Here is a 23,244-nt window from a genome sequence, read left to right as displayed (position 1 = left end):
TTTATGATGGTCAAAAATCTGGCTTAGGGGACTGATATTTATGACTTGATAAAAATAAAAATAAATCTCAATCTAATGAATTTAAATGTGGTTTCTTAAGGGGACTGTTGGGCCTTTGTTGAAGTGGGTGCTCTCAGAGCGCCCTCTAGTCATATCATTGACCTTTCACTCAACACATTTTAATTCAAGTATTTAATAGCAAATAACACAACATTTCATTCTCAAAATAAAAGCAAAATGTGCTCAAATATACTCATATATATATAGATAATTTCAATTCATAACATTTTAGATACAAACATAAATACTAAATCTAATTTTTAATCAACTTTCTATGTTAAAATTAACATTGTATATTAAACAATTAAAGTATTGGTTGTTGCACATGCTTAAACAATCTCTATCCGTATCACAGGCCTGAGTGAAGATAATACAGTTTATTCACTGAAGAGCTCTGTCCTCTCTGTGTGCACGATTCAGCTCCTCTTCTTGTCCTTCTCCAGCACTGAGTCCTTTTTGGTAAGGCCGGCTTGGTGGGTTCACTGCCTCATGTTTAATGTCAACACTGCTATATCTTTTATCTGCAAGAGACAGATGATATTAGATGTCTGCATTGTTTGATCTGCATTCAAATGCACCAATGGTGACAAATGTGCTCATATAACCTCTTCCACCGCTCTCTCACAGCCTCACTCTACAAAAACACACACACACACACACACAGGCCGGCAGCTGTGATATTTACCCTCAGCTGGTGCTGCGAATGTTTGGTAACATCTGAGACAAAGGATCAGGAGAAAGGCCTCAATACATTGGAAAACCATATATATCAGGGGAAAGAAAAACATGGGTCCGATGACCTCCAGTGGAAAAGCCACCTTTAGGATGGCAAAGCACAGTTGGATGTTTTGACAACCCGTCTCCATGGAGATGGTTCTCCTGCATCTGCGAAAAGATGGAGAGATGTCATTAGATTTGATAGAACATCAATTTGATACTAAACAAGGTGAACACTGTTGAAATAACACTTTTCCAGATTTCACATTATCTGAGGCTTTTCAACACAGCTGTATGACAGACTACTGCACATGTCATTTATATGCACTCTGTTGGCTCACTTTATTCTGTAGTAACTGGGACACAGGTCCAGAGTAGCTTTTTGATGAAAGATTGGTATATCTAGTGTGTGTTTACTTACTGAGCATCGAGTCCACAAATGAAAGACAAGACATATCCCAGTATGTAGCCAATCAGTGGCATCAGAGCAGCCGTTATCACATTATCTGCTGTGAGGGAGAGCCACAGCACGTCTTTGATGGCAGTGCCAGACAGGATAAGAATGAGGATGGTGCAAATAAAGAGGATGCTGAGACCAACCTGTTGAGACAGACAGAGCAGAAGCATGTTACGAGAATCCACTTGGCTCCTTTACATTTTTAGAGGAATCTGTGATGAATAATGTTGGTAAAAACACAACTTGTTTCCAATACTCTTTTTTTCCTCTGACAACATTTTTGATGTTGAAGAAAAAAGGTGAGTGATTGCTGAATTCCCTCAGTTTCTGGGTCCTGGTCTACATCAAATGATCTGCTCTTGTGATGGCTGTGTTTATGTGAGGCAGAAATACACAAGTCTTACTGTTTTCACCATTACTGCCCACTTTGATTTGTAGTGATTGATGGCGATGCCGATGGCACAAGGCACCAGTGTGAGCACGAGGGTCGTGATGATGCTGGTGTAAGGGATGGCATTTTCCAGACCGGGGAAGCCTCGGCAGAAAATAAAGAGCAGCAAAGGCATCATAGCCATGGCCGCGAAGGTGGAGCAAGTGGTCAATACAATGCTGGAAGCGGACAAGATGCAACATTATTAGACATGTCTGAAATTGTTCATGCAAAACAAGAGCCTTGATTTTCTGTTTATCAGGAGAAATGTCAATGACAGCAGATTGTGCTGACACAGCTTAGGTAGTTAATTATTGTAGCTATTTGCATTCCTCCAACAAGACAGGAGTCAATACATCAATAAATGTTTACCTGAGGTTCATGTCCCCCTGGATGGCCAGGGAAAAAACGTTTGATAAGCTTCCCCCTGGACAGCTTCCACATATGAGCAAAGTCACAGCCTTCATGTTATCCATCTGAAAGATTTTGGCCAGGCAGAACGCAGTGAGAGGCATGATGCCAAACTGGGACACCAATGCAATGCCTACTCCTTTTGGCTTGATGAAATGGCCTTTAATTTTGGAAATCTCCATCGTACAACCGAGGGATATCATGGTGATTATGAGGATCAAGATGGTGAAAATGTTGATGGTTGTGTCATAGGGGGACAAGAGGTCCAGGGAATCCATGCTTCCATTGCCAGAAGCATTTCCTTGACTGTAGATGTTTGCTTGATCCTGGTGGACTTCTGTCACATTCATTGTGGCACTCGTCCAAATCCTACTGTCCTGAGGCTTTCACCTGTCACACAAAGCAAACAAAATACACACATGGCAAAAGGATTAAAGTTGGAGATGTATTACTTTAGATTTCCATTTAAATTGAATAGAATTAAATGAAAATTATCACCTCCTACATGCAAGGCAAGGAACAGCTGTTACAATTGTAATCCAGTAACAATAACTGGTTAAAATAGGCATCAAGGATTATTTTTATTTCCACAATAGTGAGATGTCAGTTTCTCAGAATTGACAGTGTGATCATGTCCCGCCTCCAGCTCAACATGATTGGCAGATTCAACAGGTAGTGAGCGATCAGCCACTCAGAATTGAAGGATCACAGCACACCTGCATGAACGGTGGTGTGTGAGATGGAGAGCAGAGGAGTGCTCATGTGGGAGCGATCGCAAAACAGAGGAGTAGAATTAAAACAAATCCTTGGAAGTTTAATACAGTTAGCAGAGCTTTGTGTACAGCTAACCGAGAAACAGAAGGTAACTGGAACAAGAACACCAGAACCCGGAAGGTCCCGTTTCTGTTCTGTGATGGCTGCACCAGCAACCACACACTGAAACTCAGTAACATGGTGGTAATCTTTATTTAATTTGCTTAGTTTGTTTGAGTGGCTTGATCAGCCACTATATATGTTTCCCCTGTGTCAGTTGAGGGGCAGTTTTTTGGTGCTGTTAACTTGTCTTCACTTGTTACCGGAGGCTAGTTTGGCTAGTTGACCTTTTACTGGCCCAAATTTGTGAAGTTTATCTTTTAGCATTTTTGTTAATGAAAACAAAATTAAAATGTTTAAAAGAAATTCTGTGGCTCTCTGACCTCCCTGACATTTTCATTGATCTGTCAGGTCTTATGGACACAGTGAGAACAACTTTTAGAGATCTAATTTATTATTGATGGCGAGCCTCCCAACGTGATCCTACCTGGACAAAGAGATCCCTGTGGTGGTAGGGTGGTGCTAGTCAGCCGGACTGCTACATACACTTGTAAAGGGCGCATGCTCTTTTAAGGAACTGTCACAGGAACAGTCACTGATATTAACAAACTAAAGACAGTGGACTGACATAACACACACCGAGAGTGATCACAGACTTTAAAGATGACTGACGTAAAAATACTTGTTTTAAAGGGCCTAATTTTTATTTTCATACATTGAGTTTTCAAATGCTTGTGAATTATCACCTGCACATTTAAGTTAGTAAAGTTACATTTGTCATTTAACTTGTGTAACATGTGTACTTTCATTTATTGCTATTACATTCTATGTCCCTTAGCTCCTAACTGAAACTAGTAGATATTGACCTAACCACAAGTGGGTACAGAAACACATGGCAAGCCAGCTTTGTAGTTAGACTATAGCCATACATGAATGTCACTTGAAGTGCCATCTACAGATCAACACTTTGCATTGCAGCTTTGTATGTTTTTTTTGTTTTCTTTGAAACAAGTTTTTTTGGAGTGTTAAAACTCTCGAGATGGACATTGTTAAGACAGAAAATATCAAAGTACCAAACTCTCTCATAGTTAGCGGGTTGCCTTATACATCTGTAGATGAGGAGATTTTTGATTACCTAAAACGATATGGGTCAATCAGGAGAGTACTTAAGGTTGATAACCCAGTCTCTGAATTTCACAAACAGGCTGTTATTGAATTTGAATCAGGTGAACCAGTACACACACTTGAAGTCATTCTACCATCAGACAGGCAAAGTTCTGCAGATCCCGAGATCATTCAGCACGTGCAAACCCTAGCTGGTGTTTACAGCAGTAAGGTAGGCACTGAAATCACCCATACATTTCTATCTGAGCTTAAAGGCGTAGCCAGATTAAGTGGGATGCCATTTGAGGACATTTTGAGAGGGGAATTGACCAGAATAACTGAGTGTGTTGGAGAACAATCCCAAATGGAAGTCTATCCTCACCTCAGTGACGCCAAACTGACCTCTGCTGGAACGATGCCCAACCTTCACCCTGGTGAATCAAGCCCAGTTTCTGCCTACCATCGTACGGAGCCTGCAGCTATCCTAGCTCCGTCCATCATAGGAGACACCATGCATAACATTAATATCTCTCCTGATCATCTCAGCCCAGGGGAAGTACAGCAAGTGGTGGTACTTGTAGTGGTGGAACATTATGTGAAAGGCACAGAAATTGCATCTCAAATCTAATCACCTACTAAACTGAGGTCCTTTTCAGGAAAAGGCCTTGTCCCCACTATGAAGAAGAATGAAGAAGCACCTAGGATTCACAAAGATTCAGGCCAACAAACAAGCTATGTGTGCTAGAGGGATAATCAATTATGAGGTGCAAATCCAAGATAATGGTCTACCTTCAGCCATGGAGCAAATTAAGAAAGAGATTGCTAACCTCCAAACTCAGATTGCAGCTCTCTCTGTTTCAAAGGAAGGAAATTCTGCAAAACCTAAGGCATCTAAGATACAGAAACCCAAGGCAAAAGGAAACCAACTGCTCCTCAAAAGCAGTCACCAGACAATGTCACCATCCAGTCACATGAACTGTGATGACCCCTGAGGAATAATGGCTCCCGAACTGTTTGCATCTTTCCTCCATCACCATAATAAGTCAAACTACACAAGTTACACAACATTTTAAATGTAAGAGCAGTTTGTGTTCCTTCACTCTTACAGTAAACAGACGACTGCATCAACTGCTGTATGGTATATATGAAATATTATTGCGCTTTCTCAATTCTAAAATTTCTACTGTAAATTATATTCACTCACATATTAATCTTCCTACAGTGAAGATCATGTTTACCTTTATCCACAACTGTATTACATTTTTTGTTGGATTATAAATTAATGTAGTTTAATGTGCAATAAAGTTATCTTTGAAACTCTCTTTTACTACTTGTGATTCTAAGGAGCACATCTGTTAAAAAAAGTCATAGCAGTAACATGCACAGTATTCTAATCATACAATAACACATTGATGAACGTGTTGTTGGAATTTGAAATTAATCGCAGGCCTTTTACATTTTTGTTTTAATCAAATCAATCATTGACAATTAAGATATGAGTTAATACTTTCCTTACGTGTCTTATGACACAATTTTATGACAATGAAAACATTAGCTTCCCTTATTTTATTAGTATTTGTGGAAGTAGTCTAACAAGTAAGTCCAAAAACATCAGTCTCATGAAGAATTTCTGGCAAAAAAGCTGTTAATCCCTCAACAAAGATAGTAGAAGAAGCTCATTCTTGTTCTGTGGAGGGGACTTTGACACAGGATTAATCAAAAATTACACAGTAATAGTACTTTGAGGAAAAAACTAAATTCTTCTAAACCTCATAGCGATTACCGTAAATATGCAATCAATTGCGCACTCAAAAAACGACAGACAGCTGGTTTGAGCATTCAAAAGCGAGAGCCAGCTGGTTTGACCACAGTCTCTCAACCATGGCTCTCTTTCACTCAGTCAGTATCTCATAATTATGAGACAGTAATTCATAATAATGTGATGATAAGTTATAATTATGAGATAGTAAGTTATAATTATGAGATGCTAAGCCATCATTTTGAGACAGTTTCTCCTTATAATGCCTTACAGGATCTTTATTGTTTCATCACAGTGGCGGAAATGGGCTTCCATATGTAACACATGTTATGGAAGTTTCCTGGAAGCTGGTGAAAGGAGATCTAAGGCAGCAGCTGATGTCTTATGAAGAAGATTTTAATGTAGACTTGATGCATCAAGGAGACCAGAAGGTGCAACAATATACAAACGCTAACAGAGCAACATGAGCAATTGTCACCCCCAAGTCTGAAGATGTCTCCCACAGCATCCCGGTATATCTTCTTGCATCACCCATTCCAACAGCACATCCATGTATGGCTAGAATTGCTGCCACTCTCTATGTTACATGTAGGTGTTTGCATCCTATTGGATAGATAAGATAAAAGATAATTCCTAAATTCCATTGTGTCTTTACGTCTTGCCACTGATTAAATACGCAAAAGAGTTGGAGTTGGTGAGTCCTTGGAACTTAAAGGGGACATAGCATGCCCATTTTACCACAAGTTGATATGGTTCCTTGGGGTCTTAATGAAATGTCTATAACATACTTTGGTCAAAATACCACAAGGATCATTTAAAACAGCACCCTTTTTACCCTGTCTAAAACAGCCCTCCACAGAGTGACCTGTTTTGAGTGCCTGTTCCTTCAAATGCTAATGAGCCAGCTCCCCCCTCCCCCTCTCCCCCCATGATTTTAAACGATATAAATTACATATTTTATATGATATAAATTATCAAATATGCATCCCATACTTTGTATTCCCCTTCTGTTGTCCTGGAGTTTTAATTTTCCCAATCACATAATTAAATGTCCCCCTCTGCCCATCCACTACAAGCACACAAGCAGACAGACAGAGAGAGAAAGAGAGGGGTGGGGGGGGCTATGAAGACCATCATTTACCCCCGAACCCCGACATTCAACGGGTACAACAACAAGCGGAGAAAGCAGAATCGCGGGCTGACCAGCGCGGAGAAATGCGCGTCCCGTGTGAACAGCCAGGCGGCTGCGCGCTTGAGAACGGCGCTGCGCTGCCTCGCAGCAATACACAGGAAGCTCATTCCAGTCACTCAAGCATGACGTTTCTGACTTAGAGGAACCATAACAAAACGCGCGAGTGTTTTTTTTCCAGAGTTTTTGGGTTGGTAGACATGCCAGATACCCAAATTAACGTGTAGAAGCACTAACAAAGTGGAATTTGCATGATATGTCCCCTTTAACACAACTGCTAGAAGAATTAAACCACCCACACCACCGTCGACTTTAATGCCATTGTTTTTGCTTATTAATAGTTTTTTTTTAAAAGGGAACAAGACGAGAGATTAAGCTAAACTAAGGTGACTTAGTTGACTTAAGCAACTGTCAGGACCACAGCGTGAAAAATAACCAACACCTATTTTACAGTCACTTTACAATCAGCTGTAAATTGAGCTTTTGATGTGAACTTGTCAAGTGTAAAATTTGTGTCACCAAACTGCATGTCCATCTCTAACAACACATACTGCCATACTGTTCAGCCAATACATATGTTTTTATGATAAACGTGCATCTGTTTTTAATGATCTAGATGCCCATCACACCTGATCCTTTTTCCCTTCATTATTATGCAAATATTGCAATGAGGTGCCAAAAATACAATAAATTGTGTTTACAGCATCTATGTTTTTCCCCAGTCCACCTTCAAAGCAGTTGAGCACTCAGAAGACAGAACAACATCACAACTCGGGAAATTAGACTTTCCAAGTAGCATGTGAATGCATTCAGAGCCGAAGAGGTAACGTCGTCAAGTATCTAAAACCAAGTCCAGTTGTCCTTGATTCAACTAGTCATTGATTCCTATGTGATAGGGAATACAGGATAGTGATAACATTATAATTCTATTAAAATCAATAAATGCCCTTGAGAGAAGAAAATAAAACAATTAACTCAACACATAAAACTAATTATCATAATCTGCAACAACATGGATCTTGTGTATTTAGAATTTTTTTTGGAACTGCAGTCGAATTTTACAGCACCGAAGGATGAGGTTTAATCTCATTTTGGGTCTTCTGACAATAGAAATAGCAAATAATAATAACACAACAAAGTAGCAACAGTCTTATGCTTGAATAGAAAGATATTATAATGATAATTTAAGCAATCAGTTTCTTACCTTCACCTCAGGTCAACTTCTGCAGTTTCAGACAGTGCTCCCTACAAGCTCATCTGCATCTCCCCTCACATGTTTGTGCCTACCTCCTTTTGTCTCTGTATGGAATGCCTGCCCTCCCCTCTCTCACACATGGACTCCTGACGACACGTTTGACATCACTGCAACTGACTCCAGGAGTAAACATTTAAAAAAGAGATTCTGTTTGGAGCTCTCTCCCCATCTGTTTTCATGTACATGTGTTGCACAGACTTCCAGTGAATCCAGCTTCCATCTATTACTGGAAGCTACCCTTCTCCATAATGAGTTGTTCCCGTAATTCCTCTCTTTCTGGTAACCGTGGGAAAGATTGGCATCAGTGGGCTTCTGTACCTCTAGTGGGGCACTGTATTCACTTGGCCACACTTGCATGTGTGGACTTACAATTAATATTATGCAACCAGGCAGAGGAATGAGTTTCCCTGGCAGAGTTACCAGCCTTTTCAAAAGGGGCACCCTGTTTTTGTGAGACTGGGGCGCTTTGCAAACCAAGGGCTTTTGTTTAGACCTCACATATATTAGACAAGACTGAAATGTTGCTGCCTAATCTCCAAGGTATAGTAGAGATCAGGTTAATAGACGCCAGATCCTAAAATCTTTACGCTGCTAACATTCAGTGGAATCTTTTAAGACTGAATTAAGCAGCTTTTTCTACATACAAAGAAGACTTGGTTAAAATGACTTGTGCAACTAAACAAAAAAATAGACAAAAAGACAGGAGACATTTTTACCATTTCTGCAACCATTTGCAGATGTGATGCCATACAAATTAACTGGATTATTTTTTTTAAACAGGTGTTGTTGAGGTTTTGGGAGACAAGAAGACGATCAATTCTACACAAGGCATGTACCCTGATCTCTGCTAAACAATATTTATTTTTGTATTGCTGTAGGTGCTTTATAACTAGCTGTAAAAGCTATGGAGGCAAGTGTGCAGCCATGGATGGTGAGTGGGGGAGGGCTTTGGGAAAAAAATAGGGGGGGGGGGGAGAAAGACTCAGACACAGACACACAGGACACGGGGAGACTCTTGAAGAGACCGACGGAGCTGTAAAAATTTAAATTTAAATTTAATTTTGTTTAAATTTATTTATGTTTGTTCTCGTGTGTTTGTGATCAAATAAAGATGCTCAAAACGGACTGGTTGGTCTCTGGCTGCTGTGGGGAGAGCCCTGAGGCATGGTCAACTGCCACAATTATAAACCAAATTTAGTGTCAAAATGAACACTTGAACATACATCAGTGTGTTAAGAACTAAAATGACAAAAAAACAACTCTGAGAAAAATGTATTTAATGTGTACTTATACTTTTTAGTTTGGTCCATGTCCCATCTGCTAACATGGAGGAGCCGGAATTTGGGACCTATACTGCAGCCAGCCACACTTTGGCTTCATTTTCTGGGTAGCGTCCATTTTCGTATACATTCCATGGTTGGCTGCTTGTGTGCTCATGTTTTTACAATATGATGCTGGATGCAGTCCATCATTGAGAGGTAATTTGATTGCTGTACTATATATATAGTTTATCATTGTGTTAAGTAACAGCACTCCTGTTTCCAGACGTCAGGAATAATGAGTTATACACACTGTTCAGTAAATCAGTTTTGGGATGAGTTCAGGCTCTGAATGATTCTTTTAAACGAGTCTTTTTAATGGACTGATTCTAGTGCAGTGGTTCTCAACTGGTCTGGCTTCGGGACCCACCATCACCCCTTAATGACAAGCCGCGATCCAAAATCGAGGACAATTTTCAACTTCTCAAATTTATTTGATGAAAAGGTACAGTTTGAACCTGAGATAGTACAGAATATCACAGTATGCCAACACAATTTTTTTTTTAATGATAAACCAAAACGACCAGCAGGTGGCGATGCTAGAGAGGGAAATATTCCCTTTTACACTCAATTAGCTGCATTTTAATTAAAAACCAAAAAGTGCATCTTAAGGACACAAGGTAATACAATATACATTACAATTCAGTAACTTCAGCCTTTTTTAACAGACTCAACAGTGCTTTCATGCACAAACATGAAATAAAAGTCCAACTACTGAGAAGTAGTTTCAAAAAGACTCAAATTATGTAGCTTTAGCTGAGAATACTCACTCACTGAATCTATGACAACCAACAAAACTGATCCTATTCACACTCTTTAACAAATACTGTTAAGGAGTGAATAGACGGCACTCCGCTGCATAAAACAATCATCTTCAAAATAAAAGCACAGGATTTTTTTCGTAACATTTCTTTTTGCCCAGGCAAAGGCCCGCGACCCACTGAAAACGGGTCCGCGACCCACCAGTTGAGAATCACTGTTCTAGTGGCTCGGGAACCTGAAAACAACACATTTGCACGTCCCTCCCAACGGTACACTGTGGTGGGCGTGTGACAAACGCGCGGGCTTGTGGGAAATGTAGGCCAGCCTCCATAGCTCACCAGGCCAAAGCGGTCTGCGTGTCAGCGAAAGACTCTTTTACCCACAAGGCGTTGCTGTGTTCGCGCCTGCGCCGTGTGTGTTTTTCCTTCCATGTGTAGGCGAATCACGTGCAGGGAGAGCGCTGAGCGTCATGCCTCTGCTGTAGCAGAGCTCCGTGCTACATGTTGTCATCTGCCTCCAGTTGTCGCTGCACTTTGTTTTGACAGCTGCTTGTTTATTTTTTTTCTTTTCTCGCACCCCCGTTTCCCCCCCCCCCCCCCGAAGAATGAGCGAAAACGATGACATCGACGTGGACAGCGATGTATGTGCTTTAGCTTCCTTTAGAAGTAGCTAGCCAGCTTGTTAGCCAACTTTTAACATTCCTGACAACCGACCTGCGCTGGTGTAGCTAACGAGCTAGCTGCGGCTATCGGCTAGCACCACATTTTAAACTGGTAGCGGGGTGAGGATGTGTCTCTCGGAGAGTTAGCTAGCTAGTTAGCGTGTAGGTGAAAGTGAAGGCTGTTGCGTTAACGTAGCTCGACGTCGTGTGTCAGGACGACAACAACAAGTCGTTCGGTGCAGTGACAGCACTGCTGCTGGTCGTCCATGTTAGGGCAGGTTGCTGAGGTCAGGCTCACTTGTTAAAAGGCTGTGTCGAAGGTGAAGCTGCAGGCGCGAGAGACGTAAACAGCCCCGAGGCGAGGCCAGCTCATCTGAGAGCTGAAGGACTCAGTGCTGTCATCACCTCTGTAAACAACGTTGGTTATTTAGTTTAACTATGTTTTCTTTATGATCCGCATGGTAATTGTTTGACAGGAAGCAGCTCTTTACATGTGGGGTAATCCCTTCACTTCAGCCGACCTATATATAGCAGACTGGTTTGTAGCTAGCAGGTTCAAATCATCCATATTCCTCTAATCTTTAATTGTGCGGATGCCATTTTATCAGTGTGTGTATGGTCCTTTCACCCACATCGCTAATGCAGCGACCTAAACATGCGCTCAGTGTTCAGTGTTCCTCCTGAAACCTGCTCTCTTGTTGCTAATCGTTCCTCCACATTGGCCCTGCAGTGTTGTGCTTTGACGCCTACAGAGGCTGTGTGTGTGTGTGTGTTCATGTTAGGGCTGCACGATATATCGGAAATCTATCGTCATCGCGATATCAACAGACGCATCGCAAAAGACGGCAACAACTGCGATAAATGATGATCCATGCGTCCAGCATTCACGCTCTGCATGTCAATATAGTTGGCCGATCCGATGGAGCCCTGCTGCCCTGGATGACAACTGAAAGACATTCAGATCATTGGCAGGGTTTTCTGTCAGTGAATCGTTGTCGGAAAAAGAGAAAACAGAGAAAATTGGAAAACAATTTGACGGAGGCGGCTCCGTCAAATCTCGCTCCGCCTCCTCCGACTAAATTCTACTGTGGAAACTTCTAGTGATCACGTTTGTCCCGAGTCAGATTCATCAATATGAGCGGTTGGTTATATTAAGGAATTGTGAAGCTTATTTATGATCACAGAACCTGAGGGAAGTAACAGCGCGCACACACACACTGCGCTGCTCTGTGTGTGTGTGTGTGTGTCTCTCTCTCTCTCTCTCTCTCTCTCTCTCTCTCTCTCTCTCTCTCTCAGCTGACGTCTCTGACTCGCTACAGTTTCGATGTTTATTTGTTTCTCGCCACAATATCAACACTGATCATCACATAATGATCGATTCTTTTATTAATGAATTAAATCCTCATTCAGAGCAGCGCATTCATCAGCCGCTTGCTCGCTCGCTCTTTTCCTCTCTCTCTCTCTCTCTCTCTCTCTCTCTCTCACCCACACACAGTGCGATCGGACACGCGTGTAAACTCGGTCTGGGTAAAAACGACACACTTTATAAACTTAGTAAAAAACTTTTCACGGTCAAAAATTGTATGAAAAGACCCAAATTAACACTGTAAGTGGACTTAGTGAAGCAGTGCATGGCTTCCTGTGTCTGCACCCGACTTGGTGGCGCTGTGACCGGGCTTTGCGCCTTCTCCCGGCCATGGAGTTGTCCGTGTTCTCCAGGGACTGTTTATGTTTATTTATCGCAAATCATATTGTCATCGCGATATTAATCAATGTTATCGCATGTTTTCCTAATATCATGCAGCCCTAGTTCATGTTGCTGCTTTGTTGGTTAATGGACGTGTCATGTTTGTGTGTAATTTGCCTGCAGACGCCAGGACTTTATTCAAATACCTGAGCATGTATTTGATGTCATTATTGCTAATGATGAAAGTTATATTGCGATAATTATTGATATTCTTTAATTGCCCAGCCCTTTTTATTAACAAGAACATTCGTGAGTCTGTCCTTTGATCCAGATTCACACCCAAATTGAATGGGATCTTCTCTGACCAATACTCGCTCCCTCTTTCAAGTGTCACTGTAATCTGTCCAGTAGTTTTTGCATTATCATGCTAAATAATAAAGTAGCAAACATAACCTTTTTGGCATAGGTAATTAAAAATATATCGCTTTTATATCAAGTTCATGATAACTATAATGACCTAGAAATGCATTTAAGGTCATCAATTGTTCTGCTTCATCAAGCAATAAAAGGCTGATAGTCTGGAAATTTCAGAAATTGGTTATTGTGACTGAAAGTTTCGATCATTACAGAAATATGTCTGCAGCCTCTAACCTCAACCACAAGATTTAGAGAGACAGATCTTTGGTCCTGTTTAATATTTATCAATGCAATTTGTATAATTTCACCTTCAGGCAGAACAGGTGCTGAAGAAGTAGACTGTAGATGCACACAGTTGTTTTCAGTCATGGTGACAGGTGTTGTTAAACCCTCATATCCGATAGGCATGAATTTCTGTTGTAAGTTATTGAACATAAGTTAAGATTTTCTGGCATCACATGGTTCGGTTCAGCCAGAGCAGAGAGTGAGTTGGAATCGAGTTTGTGTGTAGGAAGGTAAACATATTTAGTTGAGTTTCTGTAAACAGAGACCACATCTTGCCATGGACTTTTGTGTGAAGCACTTTGTAACCTTGTTTAGATAAGGGCTATACAAATACAGTTATTATTATTATCTTTTTAACATAAGTACACCCCAGGTTGTTGTTTTAGGTCAAGAAAACGAGATTTACACATATGGAAATGAGCTTCCTGTAAAAATGTTTGATATTACAGCTGAAACATTTGGATAATGTAGGCTGCATGAACTTTTTTTCTCATGTGTTAGAAGAATAACATGGAAATCAAGTAACAAACCTTCTTGTGAATTCAGTGGTTTTAACTTGTGTGTTTCTGTAATTGCTTGTGTGTTTTTTTTATAACAATTACAAGTTCAAACTCTGTCTTTCTCTCTGTAGGCAGACAAGCGAGCACATCACAACGCGCTGGAGCGCAAACGCAGGGACCACATTAAAGACAGCTTTCACAGTTTACGAGATTCTGTGCCTGAATTGCAAGGGGAGAAGGTGAGAGGAAATAAATATTCCATATTCCATAACTCTACTAGAAGACTAATGAAATCATTTTGAAACATGTCATCAAGTTAAGATACAAGTGGATATTGTGGGAATCCTGCGTGCTCAGCAGCCTTTCTGACATAACGTGCCTGAATTAAATGCGCCACATCAACATGTTCTACATTGAAAAAAGAAAATAACATAGGTTAACCACTCTAAATGTAATCATATCATCCATTCCTTCATGCTCTTGCCAGCTAACTATTCCTTTGGGCCAGAAACCCTGAATGAGACACTCCCTAGTTAGCCTAACCTGTTTGTGTTCAGGAAAGCAAACAGATTCTACCCAGTCCGTATAAACACTTTGCCAGTTTTCTCTTGCCTGAAGTTTCTTGTCTTGAGTTTGTATGTAGTTGTGCATGTGCAAAACACCTTCAACTGTATGTTTACCCAAAGACAGTCAAAAAAACATTATAAAGCAGAATTCATTCATTAGTTACATGAATAACATGTTAATACTGAATAAACCGACACTACAACATTGCTCTATCTTTCTCTGAAATTTCTGCTGATAGAGCTCTGTTAAACAGGCCTCCCGAGCACAGATTCTAGACAAAGCTACCGAGTACATCCAGTACATGAGGCGGAAAAACCATACCCACCAGCAAGACATCGATGACTTGAAGAAGCAGAACGTTCTGCTGGAGCAGCAGGGTAAGTGTTCTTGTAGTTGATGATGTGCAATGCAGTCATGAGTATGGTATTCACCCCCCACTGTATTTCTGTGTTTGTGGACTGCTTACAGTTCGAGCACTGGAGAAGGCCAAGGGGAACACTCAGCTCCAGACCAGCTACTCCTCCGACAGCAGCATGTATACAAACCGCAAAGGGAGCGCAGTGTCCGCCTTCGACGGCGGCTCTGACTCCAGCTCTGAATCGGAGCCAGACGAGCCGCCCAACCGAAAGAAGCTGCGCGCTGAGCCCAGCTAGGTTCTCCGCACTGACCGTCTTTACCCACCAGCCCTGACTCCTCTTACCTGTCCGCACTTAGTCCTGCCTTCTTACGTTAGTCCAGGAGACAAGTGGAGACTGAGTGAGAGAGGTGCTATCATGTATAAAACGCTTCTACCTTTCTTTTTCCACCCGGCAATCATCCCGTCACTCCTCTTGTGAGACCCCCAGAGTGAGGCAGCTGTGCAGTTTTGAAGGAATTGACGCTTTTCGACCCTCGTGATCACTGTTCTTAATCTACTGTGGAGAAGACGAGGGACAAGGCTTCAGTAAAGCTTCAAAAAACCGCAACTTTCCTTTCGTTTGGTTGTTTTTAACATCCACTGCAACCTTGTGGAGGACTCATCAAACTTTAAGCCCTTAAGAAAATGTTTATTCGGGATAGTTTACCTTTTTAATATTAGTACTTTTCCAGAAAAAGAATGTGAAAAAAATGTACGGTTTGCAAGATGCAAACCCCCCCTTCATCTTCAGTGTGGGTGACTGAAGTTTTTGTCTTTGAAAATGTTTGTGTAATCAAATGAATCCCTCTATTTATAGTGATGCACCAAAATTTATTTCTTACCCTCATATATATTTATATGTCTGATCTCCTTTATGTTTGGCTTGAGATTTTCCAGACAACACAATAGGACGAACAAGTTGACCTGTTGTTTTAGTGGATTTTTTCAGGTTCAAAAATGTATTTCCCTCTATTTTTATTGTTAAATAAAATGTGGGTATTTAAAAAATCCCCTAATGGATACTGAATGTTACACAATGCAGTTAAAGGGCAGTGATCCTTATTTTTTTTAGTCCATGTCAGTGTGTAGTATAATACACTCTATATTCTTAAATGGTGTCAGTTCTGCAAAAGAAAAGCCTTCCCTCGAAATATTTGCCTGTGCCGGGAACGTGTATCCTTCTCTCTCTCTTTTTTCCTTTTTGCAGAGGTAAATTAGTGTGTATGTATGTAATCAATATTTGTTTGGTCCATTCCATGCAAATTACAGGTATGTTGTACATACTGCCAATGGTTGTCTTGCAAGTTAAGGCAAACCTTTTATGAAACTATAAATAAAACTATTTTATCCTTTTGGGAGATACTGGTGATTCAGTGTGTTTTTTTTATTTTTAAATAAAATCTTAAAATTGCTTTTAACTGCTGACTAAGTTGATTATGTGTGTTGAGTTGGAGGTAAGCAGCTGAGTTATGGAATTAACTAATCTAACATACCAGTTAAGGAAATAATTAGATTTGTATAATGAAATTTAAGAAGTTGCTAGTGGGGTTAAAGGGGGATAATTTACTGAAACATTGAAGGATATTGGCTCCTCAAAAATGTGTCATCAATCCCTCTTCGAACGACAAACAAAATAAATTGTTATACATTCAAATTATTATTCAAATGTTTTTCATTGGATTAAATAAATATTGTTTTTAAATATATCTGGTAAAGGCAGGGGTTTTGGTGGCAGGTGTATCTGCTCTCAGGTGGGTGGAGTTCTATGTGTGTATATGCATTTTCTTTCTTTTTTGATTCCTGCCACAGCCCTGTCCGTGCTGTTTGTTTAAATGGTGAGTTCTGGCTCTGTCTATATACAGTGTATCAGTGAATATATAGACTCAGCGCACAGTGATGAGTCCTGACTGACACTCCCACTGCAGGAGGCATCCTCCTCAAGGATGCAGGGCATGTGCTGCCTTCAAGAAACGTAGGAAAGTGTAAACGTATGACCTGGATAAACTTATAATATGACGGAATAATGCAGTTGACGACGTGGAAAGATTGTTATTTTAAAAAGTATATAAGCCACAATAAAAGGAGGACATTGTTTGGGCTGTATATAAGGTATCTAATCCTAGATGTCAATGCTTTTATTTGATTTCAACTGTGCATTGTGTGATACACAATTCAGAAGTTGTTGTCCTTGAAAAATAGTTGTGTAAACAAATGAATCCCTCTGTTTATAGTGATGCACCAAAATTGTCATGCCCCATGTTATTATTATGATTTTTCTTCCAGACAACACAACAGGATGAAGAAGTGGACCTGTTGTTTTAGTGAATTTTTTCACAGGTTCAACTTTTAGTTTTCCTCTATTTTCATTGTTATGATATAAAATGTGGGCATTAAATATCCCCTAATTCATACTGAATGTTATACATGCAGTTGAAAAAAAAATCTTGCACCATTTTGCACTATTTGTTAAAACGTCTTTTTCTATTTTCCATATATAGTTATTTGCTGCTAATATTGTTGTTTTTTTAGAATCAGAATTAGTATATTTTGCCAAGTAGGTTTACACACACATACACTGAGCATAATGACATTAAAGAACTTAAATGAATTTGAATCTTTGAGTTTAATTGTATCCACTGTACTGTACAAACTCAGCGTGTGACCTCTGAGCATAGAGATTTCCGAGGTGTCCCTGAAGGCAGCACAGGTCTGCACACACCGAATGGGAGTCATCAGTGTGTAGTTTGAGGCTGAGGCAGAAGTCATGTTGTCCGCAGTGTTGTGTGTGTTGTAGTGTGTGGTCATGGCCAAACAGTACGACGTGTTGTTCCGGCTGCTCATGCTCGGAGACTCTGGGGTGGGGAAGACGTGCATGTTGCGCAGGTTCACCGACAGTGAGTTTGACCCGTCACACATCTCCACCATCGGTAAGAAAGAAGCTCTCCAACAGGTTCTGTGGTCTGAAGTCATCATGTGTGTCTGAGTGTGTCAGGTTGAACCGGATCAACTTTGATGCTGACATTTTACAGAATAAATGTTATTGTCAGTTATTATCTTGCACTTGTAACGGTCTATTGGATATTCAGAGGAATAACTTGTAATTCCCCACTTTTGTCTGAAGCAGACCTACTTAGCCTGTAGGATTAGTGCAAACAGCCTCAGGTCATAACTGCAACTGAGTGAAAAACACGTCAGCACCAGCTCTGAGAAAGCTGCACTTGTTCATGTCCATCCTAGAACAACTACACAACATATAGTACTACTTGGTTATTTTGCACATTTACTTTGTACAGTGGGCTGTAAGTATTGCACGTGTTTATATTTTTATAACTTTCATTTTTAGAGTATAACTTTCACTTATACTTAGAGTACAGTTTCTATTTACTATGCTCGGTGTGCACCAAGAAACCAAAGGGTCATTCCATGTCAAATCAAACACTCCTCCCCCAAGGCCCAACAGTGTCTTTATGAAACCTTATCATAAATGTCTAATTTCTTTCATCAAGATCCATGAATTATATTCTGATAAATCAAGGAAAATGTTGAAAAACTCCCTATCTTGCAAAGAAAATGAAAAAAAAATCTCCTGGATTTGCTCCCCTGATCTGGATCCACACCAATCCGTCCAGTAGTTTTTGCATAATCCTGCGAACAATCAGACAGAAAAAATACAAACAAACACAGATGAAAACACAACCTCTGCATGCTGATTTGTTTACATGAGAAATCTATAGAACTAAAAATTCAAATGTATCCAGTCCCAATCGCAGAGCTTCCCCAAAAAGTTCAAACAGAAAAGTTTGACATGGAATGACGCCGAAGTAAATTCCTTGTATTTGAAAGACTACATGCCAATAAACTTTATTCTGATAGAGGGATGATCCTAAGGGTGGGGGTGGATCCAGGGATTGTGTTTGTCTCTTTCTTTTAGATTGCGAGATAGGGCGTTTTTCAACATTTTCACCTGAAAGAAAATCCAGCATGTTTAGGGAACTGATATTTATGAGTGTGTGCAATTTGGTGCAGCTTGATTGAATTTAAGGGGACTCTGCTGAGTGCCATTCTAGTTTATCCTGTATTTGTATTCACAGACTGTAACTTGCGGACTGATGAGCTCATTAGTGTTTCATATCACAGCGGCCTGTTTCCTGGCTGGGCCACAGCTAATGACTTGGATGACAGGGGTGGGGAAAATTGTCAGCACATGCTTCCTTGGCAGGATGTACCACACAGCTCACTGTGCTGTGTTGTGACTTTAATATAGAAAGTGCTGTCGTGTGGAGTGGAGTCTACTTCTGGGTAAAAGGTCCGTCAGCTTGCAGGGTGGAAAGGCTTTGCACGGGATTAAACCCAGTTGTTTGAGAAAGTGCACGGTCCGTAAAATCTGCTCGCTTTCAGATCCCAGATATTGTGATTATTGGTAAACCTCAGTCGACCCTCCAGTTCTCCCCCGGGGCATTTCTTATAAGCACTGTGTCTGTACAGGAAGCCACAGACGTGCAGGTTGAACAGCCGGGTCTGTTGACTGCATAGCTTTGCATACATTATGTGGCAGGTAGCTACGAGGTGTCTTAAAAAAGGTTTGTGCCTTGTAAGAATCTCTGCAACTAAGCTGGGTTTAGAGCTGAGAACACCATCTGAAATACTGCTTTGGTTTAAAAGGGAAAATATTAAGTAATGATATCCACACATGATGTTATCTGTACATGAGAAATGAGCATAAAGGAGTATGTACAGTGTTAGTTGGGGGAAATAAACACAATATCTGACTATGTTCAGGTCAGTGTGTTACAGCAACAAAGTGGATAGTGAAAATACACACTCGGTAAACGTTATAAAGAAGTAAAATGTAAATACAAGGAAATAGTAGAAATATAATAATTGTTAATAATTAACATATATGAAATTGAAATGGCACGGATAGAAATTATTATTTTAATTTAATTTATACAGCACATTTCATACACAAAGGTAGATTCAAGGTGCTGAACAGGGACATTAAAAAAATCTGAATTGAAAACAATTTTCAAGCAAAATGAAGATTCAAAAGAGTAGAATAAAAATGGCACAAAAAGAGGTAAAATAAATAAAAAGGATAAATCTGTATGAAAACAGTCGCAGGAAGGAAGGAATCTAAACATTGAAAGATACAGCATACTGCACATTTCTGAATAGCAAATATATTGTATACAGCATGTGGCATGAAGAGTAGAGATACTTTAGGTTGCGTTTGCTGTATATGAACCAAAAAAGTGACTCACAGTTACAGACACTCACTTCTTAGCTCCCTCGTCCTGTAACCTGGCAACAGCAGGACACCACTGTTGTTCACAGCCGTCCTCCCCCTCCCATGTTGAAATGCAGGGATTTGAAGTTGACATTAAGTCATTACAAAGAAAGAGGGTCTCTGAGCAACGCTCATTAACTTCTCACAAACGCACATCAACCCAGGTAAAATATTACGACGCAGGATTTTTCAATAATTGTTGACAGTGGTTGAAGTTCAGCTCTTGTTTTCTGTTTGCAGGCGTCGATTTTAAGATGAAAACCCTAGAAATAGATGGACTCAAGGTGCGAGTACAGATATGGTGAGTTACATGACTTTTTTTTATTACATATACAAAATGCATATTGTGTGATCCTCTTTTGGTTTATGGGTGTTTTTCGTATCTTCATCCAAGAGCGAGGTTGATTTCACATTCAGATTTTGTATTGCTGTCACTCAAAACACTCCCAACAGCCCCTGCTTGTGCTCGGGTTTTCTCTGCTTGTGCTCAAACGCTTGCACTCAGATATTTTGTCGCTTGGACAGACTTTCCAGTTTCATCTGTTCTCCTCGTGCTCACGCTGCTTCTGTGACTTCTTCTCTGCTCTCAGATTTTTTGTGTTTGAGTGCGAGTTCACAGTTTGAGCCCAAGCAGCTGCTATTTGAGTGCAAGCGCAGGGTTTTGAGTGAAAGCATTACAAAATCGGAACGCGAAATCAATTCGTCCTGCTCTCAAACTGAAAGACCGGGCTCTTGAATGAAGACAGGAGAAAAACCCTCCATATTGGTTAATGTGTGCTTCTCTGGTGTGCAGGGACACGGCTGGTCAGGAGCGTTATCAGACCATTACCAAACAGTACTACAGACGAGCACAGGTGATCCCTCCATCCATGTACAGTAAACGGTCACTGGAGTCAGGTTACCTTCGTTCTTTAATCCTTCCTCTGTGGATTCCTGTGCAGGGTATCATCTTTGTGTACGACATCACCAACCAGGCAGCCTTTCAGCACATAGCCAAGTGGGCCAGCGATGTGGAAGAAGTAAGACAATAAACATTCTCATCTGACTTCACCATGACCTGGTATTTGTATTACGGCTCACTGAAGTGTCCATGCTTGCTGCACAGCCAGTGGATTAGTGTGAATGACAGGTTCCTTATCCCCATCCTCTGGCTTGTCTTGTCATTCTTATTGTTGTGGTTTTGCAGTATGCACCCAACAAGGTGCAGAGGATCCTGGTAGGAAACAAGTCTGATGAGGAGCTGAGGAGGCAGGTGACAACGGAACAAGGAAGCAAGGTTTGTTTGTTGTCTGGTTTGTATGTTTGTTTGTTTGTTGTAAGCAAGATTACACAAAGTCTACTGGACGGATTACCATTAGACTTGGTGGAAGGATGCAGTGGGTTAGGACAGAACTTATTACGTTTGTTTGAGGATCTGGATCAGGATGAGGATCCAGGAGTTTTCTGTTTCACTTTCTTTAAGAGAATAATGAATGGATCTTGATTATAAATGTGTTTAGGAGACAGATATTTATGAGTGTGTACAATTTGGTGCAATTTAATGAAAACCTGCATCTAATGAATTTAGATGCAGGTTTTCATTCAGTGATTAAAATTACATAAGAAATGAGGAAATCAGAGCTACTGGCAGTTCTAAGAATAAACTGTATTTAGGAAATTTAAGTTTATTACATTTCACAGCGGAATGGTTAATAATATTGTATTAATATGGCTTTTATGATGACGTTCTTTCCTTTCACATAATGTGAAGGTAGTAAATGATACAGAATTGTGCAAATCAATACATAATCGGGAAAACCTTTTTTCTCTAAAGAGGTAGAAAATTGATTAAAGCTGTGAGACATTTTTAACAATATCCAACTGAATCTTGCAGCTTGCAGAAACCTATGAGATGGAATTCTTTGAAACCAGTGCTTCCACCAGCAATAACGTCAGAGAGGTAGGACATCTCCACAGAAGCATCAGACATATGTTCAAATATTGTTGGGAACTCCCTGCGACTTCCTCTTGTATTTTGTCTATGTATTAATTATTGTCCCTCCTCCCCCTTCCTCCAGGCCTTCACTCGTCTGACGGAGCTGGTGTTGCAGGCGCACAAGAGAGACACGGACAACTTGTTGTCGTCCCTGGACGATTATCTAGAGAAGGCCGCTCTGGAGGGCGAGGGGAGTAAAGATACTGACGACAACGCTCAGAGGAGTTGTGCCTGTTAGCAAAAACAGCCATGGCTGATACCTTAAGACATCTGTCCCCTATTGTGACTTGACTTCAGGCCTCCTTCACATCCTCCTTCATGGGTTCTGGGGCGTCTTGGACAAGGGGGTGCGTGACTGGTTTCACTTTTTGCAAGGTGGTAAATGCAGTTAGCAGCAGCTACCAGCAGAGGGCCCAGTTTTGTGGCCCGATCACTGAAGAGTGTGGTAGCTGTGTCTGTCCAGCAAATCTATCAATGCACATGCTCTCTTCTTTTTCCTTCATGAAATGTAACTTTGGACTAAACATCCACTTCATCTGTTCTCCATTGCTTTTATTTGATTTGCCTTCTCCATATCAACAAACTGACTAATAACATGATTTCATATTAAAGAAATCTGTCCATTAAGGCGAGTCTAGATGCTGTAACAAGTCAGACAGAGGACAGGGTTGAATTATTTACTCCTCAGACCACGCAGAGATGGATCCCTTTACACACTGGACTTATTTCCTCAAGGGAGCCACTGCCGTGCCATGTTCAGTGACCTTTGTGAATGCACCACATGTTCATGTGCATGTTAAGTTTGTTTTATGAATGTGACTGGTGTTGCCTACTGCAAGTTGTGCACGGAAGCGTCATTGCTGCTGCTTAATTTAATGTTTTCGGGGTCTGCTGAGGGGCCACAGCCATTGTAATTTTAATATGTAATGTTAATGGGAAAAGTGGGGTAAATAAATTGAAATGTCATATTTAAATGTAGTTAATGTGGGTATCTGAGCTTTGCTGAGTCACTAAGTTTGGACTGCGAGTAAAGTTGGGTCCAGAGAGCAGCGACAGTAGATCCATTAATTTTTCATCACTTGCTCTGAAAGACAGGTGATCATGGCTTAAATATTTGATGACGGAGAAAACTGATACATGTCTTTAAAAAAGACACAAAGCCAAATAATTGCTATAAAACAAACAGTTTTCC

General features: G+C 40.6%; 3 protein-coding genes across 4 annotated transcripts; 2 read left to right on the top strand and 1 right to left on the bottom strand.

Annotated features, from left to right (window-relative positions):
• Positions 1-326: 326 nt before the first annotated feature.
• Positions 327-8,470, bottom strand: LOC117755915 (sodium/bile acid cotransporter-like). Its single transcript, XM_034576089.1, has 6 exons — positions 8,145-8,470; positions 2,037-2,465; positions 1,639-1,843; positions 1,199-1,377; positions 746-945; positions 327-581 (listed from the first exon to the last, which is right to left on the bottom strand). The coding sequence occupies exons 2-6, from the start codon at positions 2,423-2,425 to the stop codon at positions 442-444; spliced, it is 1,113 nt and encodes a 370-aa protein (XP_034431980.1). The 5' UTR covers positions 2,426-2,465; positions 8,145-8,470; the 3' UTR covers positions 327-441.
• Positions 8,471-10,722: 2,252 nt separating this feature from the next.
• On the top strand, positions 10,723-16,148 carry LOC117755916 (protein max-like). 2 transcript variants are annotated; one of them, XM_034576091.1, is made up of 4 exons: positions 10,723-10,916; positions 13,958-14,065; positions 14,647-14,770; positions 14,862-16,148. In XM_034576091.1, exons 1-4 carry the CDS (start codon positions 10,881-10,883, stop codon positions 15,044-15,046), a joined length of 453 nt encoding a protein of 150 aa, XP_034431982.1. In that variant the 5' UTR covers positions 10,723-10,880; the 3' UTR covers positions 15,047-16,148. The 2 variants fall into 2 exon arrangements, with proteins under 2 accessions (XP_034431982.1, XP_034431981.1); XM_034576090.1 differs by having other exon boundaries at positions 14,632-14,770.
• A 1,377-nt stretch (positions 16,149-17,525) lies between these two features.
• LOC117756571 (ras-related protein Rab-15-like) lies at positions 17,526-23,209 on the top strand. The gene is made up of 7 exons (XM_034577113.1): positions 17,526-17,717; positions 20,318-20,378; positions 20,871-20,931; positions 21,019-21,096; positions 21,264-21,353; positions 21,951-22,016; positions 22,135-23,209. The coding sequence occupies exons 1-7, from the start codon at positions 17,594-17,596 to the stop codon at positions 22,288-22,290; spliced, it is 636 nt and encodes a 211-aa protein (XP_034433004.1). The 5' UTR covers positions 17,526-17,593; the 3' UTR covers positions 22,291-23,209.
• The last annotated feature ends 35 nt before the right edge of the window (positions 23,210-23,244 follow it).

Source organism: Hippoglossus hippoglossus, chromosome 22 (assembly GCF_009819705.1).
Source record: "Hippoglossus hippoglossus isolate fHipHip1 chromosome 22, fHipHip1.pri, whole genome shotgun sequence".
Taxonomy (NCBI): Eukaryota; Metazoa; Chordata; class Actinopteri; order Pleuronectiformes; family Pleuronectidae; genus Hippoglossus; species Hippoglossus hippoglossus.
Note: the sequence above shows the minus strand (reverse complement) of the source record. Positions and strands in the feature narration are given on the sequence as shown.